This window comes from Limanda limanda, chromosome 2 (assembly GCF_963576545.1).
Source record: "Limanda limanda chromosome 2, fLimLim1.1, whole genome shotgun sequence".
In the NCBI taxonomy this organism is placed as follows: Eukaryota; Metazoa; Chordata; class Actinopteri; order Pleuronectiformes; family Pleuronectidae; genus Limanda; species Limanda limanda.
The window spans coordinates 10,617,096-10,626,585 of NC_083637.1; the positions used below are offsets into that span (position 1 = coordinate 10,617,096).

Genomic DNA, 9,490 nt, shown 5'->3' on the forward strand with positions numbered 1-9,490 from the left:
TGGATCTTACTTGCTCTGTCACACGAGGCTTTACTGGACTCCACATCTCAGCGAGTAAAAGAGGTGACTGCATTGTGGGGTCATTTTTTTGTTTTGTTTTTTTTTTGTCTTTTTTCTTTCAGTCATTGTTCAGTTTGTAGGAATTTTTCGAAGTTCAAAGCACAAAGTCATCGATGATTGCAAAAAGGTGTGAGATAGGAAATATGATACAAATCGTCTCTAAACAGTTCCAAGTCTTTTTTTTCTGCTTGTGTGGGTGGTGGTTTTCTCCAAGCGGATTCTAGACGCAGGCTGAGTATTTCATTCGTTTCTGTTTCTGCCGCTGGTTGCAGAACCAGACCCGCACCACGTTCTTTTTCAGGTCCAGCTTTTCCGCGATTGCTGCGATTTTCTCCGAGGAGGGACGCGGCTGGATGGCGAAATAGGCCTCGAGTGATCTCTTCTCCGGCGCCGCTATCGACGTGCGCTTCCTCTTTTTCTCCGCGCCGTTGAACAACTCGGGTTTATTAAGTTTCTCCCTGTGTGATTTCTCGGCTTCCTCTAGCCACGCTTGCAGGATGGGCTTCAACGCGATCATGTTGTTGTGAGACAGCGTCAGGGACTCGAATCGGCAAATGGTGCTTTGGCTGAGGGAGCCCACACCAGGGATCTTCAGGCTGGCTAACGCTGACCCTACATCCGCCTGGGTAACCCCGAGTTTGATCCGTCGCTGCTTAAACCTCTCCGCGAAGGCTTCCAAGTCCCTGGGATCCGCGTCCACGTCGCTCATGCCCATGTGCGATGGCAGCCCGTGGACATGAGCCATGTTGATGGCCTGGTGCATGTGGTTCATGCCCGCCATGTGGGCAGGGTGCGCAGCCGTGGAAACAACCGAGCCATCCGGCCCAGCCATGGATCCCAGTGCCAGTCCCGGGGTGATGTGGTCCAGCAGGTCCCCCTCCAGTGCCTGGTGGGGCTGGTGGTGGTGGTGATGGTGGTGGTGATGGTGGTGGCCGTGGCCGGACAAGGTGGACGGATGAGAAATAGGCACCGAGGAGGAAGAAGACGAGGTGCAGGGGAGCGAGTTCATGGTGTGGTAGGTTGCGTCCGGCTTGAAGGGGCTGTGATGAGGAGGGTGGTGGTGGTTCTTGTTCTGCGAGGCTATATCCACCGCCGCTAGAGCTTCAGCCCGGGCCAACAAACTCTCATCCAAGCCTCCGAATATATTGCTCTGCAATTGCAAATAGAATGCACACATAGCTGTCAGCAGGGAATTCTCCCTCCACTCCTCGGTTTAAAACATTTCCAGAATGTGAAAAAAGAAACCCTACAAAAAAAAAAAAAAAAAAAGAGGAGACGAGCCCACAAAACAAGACGCATGCAACATCCCAGGTCATAAAAATTAATACGAAAGGCAAAGCCGACTGAATACATAAGTTGAGCAGAGGAAAGAAAAAAAAATATGGAGGTGTTGGGTGATTTGCTGTGCAGACATGAAAAAAACATCAAGCAGAAAAAAAAAAAAAAAAAAGTGGGCTGTCAAAATGTGCCTTTAAGCTGTGATTATGCAGAATACGTACCGGTGGGGTTGGGAGACAGGCTCGGCGCATCGCCTCCGAGCCGCCGCCGTTGCTGTTGATGATGCTGTTGCTGTGTCGGGAGGACGAGCAGGAGGACGGTGCATTGGAAGTCAGGCTGGATGAAGAGGAGGAATGCAACGAGTACTTGTGTTCGGGCAAGCTGCTGTGGGCCATGGCAAAAGCCTGCTTGCTGTTCAGAGACATCATCATCATATTTGCTGGCGTCCGAGCCTCAGCAAGTTCCTTTTAATAAGTTAAGACTCCGCCTCCTCGCTCGGGAGAAGAAGCCCCGGTTGCTTCGCTGGAATCTGGAGTCGCCGTGGAATGGAGCTCGGGCTGATGGAGACGCTGGTCCAACACTGAAGTTATCACATCTATTTATTATTACGCGCGGCGGAGGTCTTGTCTTTTTGGGCGAGTGAGAAATCGCAGGTGCCACCGAGCCATGCAAGTGCGCGCAGCCGACACCTTTCCCTTTGTGGACTTGTGGCTGCTGTCTCTGTCTCCTTGTCTCACTTCAATCTATTTGTCTTTTCTTTTCTTTTCTTGTCTTTTTTTTTTTTTTACCTTGGATTATTTGGCAGATCTCCTCATGGACGACGCCAAAAAGGAAAAAAAGGAAAGAGCAAACCAAAAAAAAAAAAAAGATATGAAAAAGTTTCTCTCTTCTCTCCGTCTCTTAGGATTTTTCCGAGATAACCGAAGTTCCTGCCTCCTGCCTCTTCCCTTCACCTGTTTGTTTCTGTTTTAGTTCTTTCTTTTTCTTTTTCTCTCGTTTTGGCTCAAAAGTTTCCGTCTCGAAAATGACCGTGAGTGAGAAGTAATGGCGGTGACAGTCTCTGTGTTGGAGGCTACCTCTTCCACTACGTTCAATGCTGCGGGGACCCGAACTGCCTCTGCTCTGAGGCGAAGGGCAGACTGAGTCTCTCTCCTCCTCTCTCTCTCTCTCTCCCTCCACCCCTCTCTCTCTCTCACACACACACACCCCCTGTCTCTCTCTCTCTGCAGCTCTCCCACCCTCTCTCTCTCACACACACACACACACACACACACACACACACTCTTTGCAGCTGCACCTGAAAAACCCTTTTCATGATTTATTATTCTTCATTAGCCTCAGCAGCAGCAGCAGCACCACCACCGCCGCCGCTGGGGACTTTGCGCATGGGCAGTGCGCGACAGGGCATTTATTTCAAATGACTCTTTACTTCTCGCCACCAACACCTCGTTACCAGCACCACGTCTTGTGAAGTTCACAGACTTTCTGAATTTCCCATTTTATTGCACCTGCATATTTTTTTTTTTTCTTCTTCTTCTATTCTTGTTGAATATTGCAAATTAAATTGTGCCCAATTGCGCGGAGAGGAGACGAATGAACACCATGGACAGCTCCTCCTCACCGAAAGTAAAGCTAACTTGTCATTGTATTGTCAAATATGGATTTATATTTTTTTATTATGACACCTGAGGTAAAATAGTATTTCTTTAAAAAAATTAATTCATGTTAACTGCTAATATTTCTACTTCATTCTATAGAAATACAGTGTTTCGTGCGATTCCTACTCATTGTTGCTATAGTCATTTTCTTAAACTGAATAAATCAGGGCAAAATACTGGAAATACATTTCTAAACAATACGAGTGTGTTATAATTTTCTTGTACTATTTGCTATTGTCATGCCTTGGGTTTTACATGCACAAAAAAAGGACACTAGTTAAAGGCTACTTAATGGATGACGATAAAAGTGGAGTTTTAAAATAATTAGCACCATTTAATTGCAAATCTATGTACTTGTCATAGCAGGCTATTAACTTATCTCCCCCTCCTCTAATTAAGCCATATCATCGGTAATGTAATTAAAACATTCAGCCACGTCGTAATTAAGGAGGGGGTGTCTCGTTTGTTTAATGTGGTCACGTCTATATAGGAAGAGATAATTGTTATGATGTAACGAAACACTCGGAGGTTAAAGACGCGTGGAGAACAATGCGTCTTGGATTTAGTTTAGTTGTTTTTTTTTGCTTCCTCCTGTGTGGCTGTAATTTTTCTGAACACCTCCCTCTCTCTCTCTACACACACACACACACACACGCACACACACACATGTAGCAGGTGTGAAACAATGGTCATCGTCTTTGACAGATTGTGGAATTAACCCTCAGTCTCCTTAAACATGTTAATAATATATCATGTGAAGAAATCTACATTAATTTCTCCCCCGGATCTCTTGTGATTATTAAGTGTGGTCTTATCCTAATTATATTCCACACCCCCTCGTCCTGGTATGTGGCCACATCTCGTCCCTCGCTCCATTCGGGTCTGAGAGCATGTGAACCCGGGTTCCAGATGTTCCATCTGCAGAGGCGCTGCTCTCCTCACGAAGGACTCTCCATGTCAGCTCCTGTTGTGTTGTTGTGATGCACGGAGACATTTCTCTGTGTCCCCACGGCTGCTACACAACAACAACAACCAAACAAAAAAATCGGTTGGCATTTTTTTTGTGTTGGTGTTTTACATCGCGAAAGAGCCATCAAGCTGCAAGCAACGTGTGTGTCTCCCCCCAGCGGGACAACAGGCGCTGCTGGAGCCACCTCCAGACACCGGGAGACAGGGATCAGGCTGCAGGAGACATCAAGGAGTAATCAGTGTCTGCTCATATATACCGACAGACTGATTTATGATGAAACTTTAAAGGAATCATTTATATTTCACCACCTCTAAATCGGTGTATGAAATTTTCATCCACAATGAAAGACACACACACACACACACACACACACACACACACACACACACACACACACACACGCACGCACACACACACACACACACACACACACAAAAGTATATCTTAAGTCAAATAAATCAGTCCAGCGCTTCTCCCAACCAAGTGACTTTGAAGTGCGTTTTCTACACGTTAGCGAGTGTGTTCACGTACCTAAGACTTTGACTTCCTATGGCAACAGCTTTTGGAGCCAGTGTCAGGAAAGTGTTTGACTGAATTACTTTTGACAGTGAAGTGTCAATACCAGCTGCTCGAGCACATCCTTACTGGTGTGGACGAGTTTGTATTTCTCTAACATTCATTTTCAGGCACATAATGGCAACAATAGCACAGTTTTATATGCTGCATTATAATTTCATCTTGAATAATTTAACAGCTAAAAATAAATAAATAAATATGACTCTTAGCAAGGCTTTATTGGGGAAAGAGAATGCACCGGTTGTGATTTCATTTCCAGTGTTTGAAATATAAAAAGGCCTCCAATTTAGAAAAAATCCTTACACCCTTGAAATTGAGCTTGTTTTTGATCGAGTCACCTTTTTTAAAATTTCAGCTAAATGCTCTTCCTGCCTTTAAATTTGTGTCATCACACTCGTACAGTAATTGGAGGCAATGTTGCCATCATAAAACGACAGTCACATACCTTGCCTTGAAAAACACTACACCTCAGTGGGATTGTGCGAGAGCAATATTTTTCTCACTTCAAGGAGCTCTAATACGAATAAACAAATCTGTACCGCCTAAAAATAAAAGTAACGGCAAAGTAAAATAAAGGAGCACATGCAGCAAGGCTTGATATAACTCAGGTGACTTGCTTGCTTCCCCCCCCCCCTCCTCCTTCTCCTCCTCCTCCTCCTCCTCACTATCTTACTTACATCCGAATCAAGGAGTGCTGCAGAGGTGTCTGTGTGCTTTACACAAAGACATACTCTTCTCAGCCTCCCTCAGGAGCTCTTCACGTTAACAATCCCAATTACACCGAGACCACCAGAGACAGCTGTTTTTATTACAGAACCGCTCCTTTGTGCCGCCAACAAGGTATCTCCGCTCCGAGACTGAACACAGAGATGAAGCTGCACTGAAGAGAGGGAGAGGGGAGAGCGGAGTGCGGAGTGAAGTGGATGAAGTCTCTCGGCTGCTGCTGGTGATGCCTTTATTCACAGCTTCCCCCTCCCCTTTCTGATCTTGTGGAGCTCTTTACATGTTGGAGCAGAAGGTCAATGCTTGTTGGGAGAGGGGCCTCCAAAGAGATCTGGATCTAACTCAAGGCAAAAGCAAATCACACAAAGGAGGAGGGGGAGTGTTCCAGCCACTGACGGTGGTGCTTTATTTATTCATCTCCCTTTACCTGGGAAATGTGACAGGTTCCATGAGGAAAACACTGAGTTTAATGTGTTGTTTAAATGCATCCAACCAAAGCTGGAAGCCTTCAGGATTTTATTAAATGTCACATAGTCGACTGTAGCTCTCAGCGGGAACAAGTGGCCCACCACTTGAGGTAATGAAAGAGGGTTCAAACACTGCATTTGAATTACAATGTGCGATGGTACTCTATTTGATCTGTTCATGGGGTTAAATAGGAGCTTGTAATGTTGCTAATAAGCCCTAAAATGATTTGACCTCTAGTGTGAAGGCAAATTATGACGACACACTTCCAGTTTGTCTTCTGTGCTAATAGGAATTAAATGGTAGTAATTTACTTTTTTTAAATACCATTTTTTAACACAGAAACGAACTGATCCTCATGTATGAGAGGAAGGTCAAGTTCATCATTGGAAAAGAAAATAATCAAACAACTCAGTTTATGTAATAATTCAAACACCTCTATGTTATATAACCTCTGCACAGATAACATTCATATTGGACAGTTGTGTTGTGCGTAGTGTTCTCTACGCATAGTGAAGTGGAAAGAGGATGTGGAGCATGATGTAGTGGATTCGTGTCGACCACATCCCAGCTTCACCAAGAGAAATTTATTTGTCATTACCAAATCTTAAAGCTTGATTTATATTTTTGTCGGCCACTTGGGGGCAGTGAAGGCAGATATACAGTGACGTCTTCTAAATTTATTAAAAAAAATATGTTAGCAAAAAAGCATTTATTTTAAATTATGTTTATGTCAACCTAAAAAAATCGTCAGTCCACGATTTACCTCTGCTTTTAGCTAGTTTTGGTCATCACCATCTCCGGAGGGACGTTTTGGACGTAAAAAATCAAAAAAATTCTCATTGGATCTGAAGGGGCAGCATCAGGTGACAATTGTCTGTGGAGTCATTACTACAAGAATCGCGGATCACATAACACAGAATAATTTGATCCTTTGTAAATATAAGATATTGATGACTGCAGCTTCAACCAAGCATTTTATCGGCTAAACCCATTGGCTGTTTCTAAAGATGGACAATGCGTCTCCACTTTTTATCATGGTACAAAAATGAAGTTAAAAATATCTTGGATATGGCTGCAATCACCACCAATTAACAGAATCTTGGTTCTGTAGAATCACCCATCAATGTGTCTTTGTTTCTCTAAACCCTCCTGGCCAGTATCATCACTCATGTTGACTATAGTCCGGAAAGCAAAGGCAGGACCAGCTAACCTGGTTGAGTTCCAGTGAAGTCCCAGTGAAGCCTTGACTGGTTAGAGGCCTTGAGAGTGAGGTTTGCCATGAGGTCAGGAAAACAAATAACACGGCCACCAATTTCCCTACTACGCACCAAGTACCAACCTTTGGGGGGGGTGGAATTAGATTCTGGTCCAGTCGTGCCCATAGGCTGCAGGGCAGCAAATGATAAGGTCAACCCTCATAATGATGTCACATACCTTTAGGTACTTCAGATCAATATCGAGAGAGGAGCTTTATACCTGACAGCCAGTCAAATAAAGCCTGTCTCGCAAAGAGGGGGAAAAAAAGACTCGCTTGAGACAGTCTCTTCTGATAAAATGAGATCTTCTCTCTCGTGCTGCTTTTGCAAAGATATTGGTGGAAGCCTTTATGATCTTTAAGGTATCCCACAGTTCTGACCAGATTTGACTGATCGTCCTCGAGTAACAGAACGAAAGCAACACAAAGTTTAACCTCCTAGAAAAGCACAAGCTACTATTAACTGCATCCATGTGATGTAGCATTGATGCACGTGTCTCAGCACGATAACATTTGACAAGACATCAAGTTCCTTTGAGTAAATCTGACCTCATGTGACAACAAACGTAATGTCGAGGAAGGTGGCGTGTTTATATATATGAGGAGCAACGCTTCAGAGCGTGTGACTATAAGGAACTCGTCACGTGCTACACAAGTGATTAATGTAGCAGGATGAACGCAGGATTCTGTCCAACCTGGATGAACATCCCTGCTGCCTCTCTCATTAGTTTGACTGTCCCACATGGTAATATATTGCTTGTCATTGGGTTGTCTAATGGTTGATGCTAATTGACCTCCTTTCCCCCTTTCTTCTGCACAAATGAAAAGATTCCCTCCGTCCTGTGATGGAGCATGTCACAATCTGATCCGACAAATTAAAAAGCTCTCTGCTGTCACGCTGTCATCATTCGGAGCCCTTGCCTCATCAGCTATAATGATCATTTTTCTTCACTGGAACCACGCGCTGCACTGCCAAACACAATACTTAAAGGGGCCTCGCTGCTGCAGATGCACGGTGCGCGGGTGACACATCTGATTGTGTGTCATCTGTGAAGTCTTCAGTACAGTTCATCTTGAACCATTCTTCAACCTATGGATTAGGAGATTTCTTTTTTCTTTTTATTTCATGCTCTCAGTGGAGGATTGGAATTCTGTGGAATTTTTTTTTCATGTTAAATTTCCAAGTACATTTAATGTGCGCAGACATTTTGAGGAGCTCTTTCTATATGTGGAAAACAAGCAACATTTATTATTTAACGCAAATTCAAATTTACACTAGATTATATTTTATTTAAAGGCTTTAAAAACTACACCAGTGTAACCTGCTCCTAAACAGATTATTTACAATTTGTCACGTTTACCTGCCTCACGGTGTCAAACTGTAAAAGCAAAGTCATCCCCAAAAAAAGTTGATTAAATATTCACATATCCGTGGCACATAATTTTCTGCTCTCATAGAAATCTGAATATCCAATATCTTTACTGAGCATTTTAATTTTTTTGCATTTGAAACATGTGAGTGCCATTCTTTGAAGCCATTGGCCTGAACCAGAGAGCAACACCAGAGCTCGGCCACCGCACATTATTGGCTGCGGAGTGATGATGACGCTCATTACTTGCAATCGGCTGCCCCATCCTTGGCCGAAGCAGAAATCGAGTGTGGCGTTTTACCTGCTGACTTTGTGTGTATAACTTTATAATTTATGCGGTGTACCCATACTATTGACAAAAACGCGGCGCGGTGATCAAAGCGAGTCATTCAGGAGGTTGGACAGGGCCACGAAGACAGGGGCTGTAACACTAATGATCTTCAAACGCTCGTCTATTTCACTGGGAGCTTTGCGCAACTCCCTAGCAAGTCGCCTGTCCTCCCCCTGGAGGTAATTGTGCCTGGCTGGTTAGGTGACAGGTGTCAAGTGGCCCCTCCTCAACTGATTCATCATGCTAAGCAGAGAGGAAAAGCCGATCTCGGTCTCTCCTTCTCTGTCCCTCTCTCTCGATCTGTCTTTGTATTTTTCTGCTTGTCCGTCTCTTTCTTGGAACCTCATATAACTACTTTGTCATTACCTCGGGGTGCCGCATCACCTCAGCTAGTGTCTATGACAATGTTTAGAATGAATCAGATCTTAGGCCGCAGTTGGGTTCTGCTCATGTTGCATCATCTGCTTATCGAGCACAAACTAATATACAATGTGTGTGTGTGTGTTTGTGCAGATCAGAGACAGTAGGGGCTGCAGATAGTTGATATTTCTGTTGTGGTTTAAACTGCCAGCTATATTCTTGAGTGAAAAAGGCCCATGAAAATTCTCTGAAGCCTAACAAGAACATAGTCCAACGCAAAAATAAAAACAGTCTATGAAAACATTAGGCACAGAAATCCTGATAACTGATTATTTAAAACTGACTCAAGTGATTAATCAACAGAATTTTTTTCTTTCAGTCATATAATTGCTCAACTAATTGGCAAAAAATTTTCTCTCAGTGAGAGAGACAATGTTACTT

At 44.0% G+C, this 9,490-nt stretch overlaps 1 protein-coding gene across 4 annotated transcripts; it reads right to left on the reverse strand.

Moving 5' to 3' along the window:
• Positions 1-280: 280 nt before the first annotated feature.
• Positions 281-1,772, reverse strand: pou4f2 (POU class 4 homeobox 2). Of its 4 annotated transcripts, none has more exons than XM_061094572.1 (3): positions 1,699-1,772; positions 1,556-1,623; positions 281-1,239 (listed from the first exon to the last, which is right to left on the reverse strand). In XM_061094572.1, the coding sequence occupies exons 1-3, from the start codon at positions 1,770-1,772 to the stop codon at positions 281-283; spliced, it is 1,101 nt and encodes a 366-aa protein (XP_060950555.1). The 4 variants fall into 4 exon arrangements, with proteins under 4 accessions (XP_060950555.1, XP_060950563.1, XP_060950572.1 ...); XM_061094580.1 differs by having other exon boundaries at positions 1,556-1,599; positions 1,687-1,772; XM_061094589.1 differs by lacking the exon at positions 1,556-1,623 and having other exon boundaries at positions 281-1,245; positions 1,676-1,772.
• Positions 1,773-9,490: the final 7,718 nt, after the last annotated feature.

What these genes read in the sequence shown, in the direction of transcription:
- pou4f2 (XM_061094564.1), bottom strand. Translation starts at nt 1,772, where the DNA reads ATGATGATGATGTCTCTGAACAGCAAGCAGGCTTTTGCCATGGCCCAC. An exon ending in CCTGTCTCCCAACCCCACCG is followed by an intron (nt 1,211 to 1,559) that starts GTACGTATTCTG and finishes TTGCAATTGCAG; the next exon opens with AGCAATATATTCGGAGGCTT.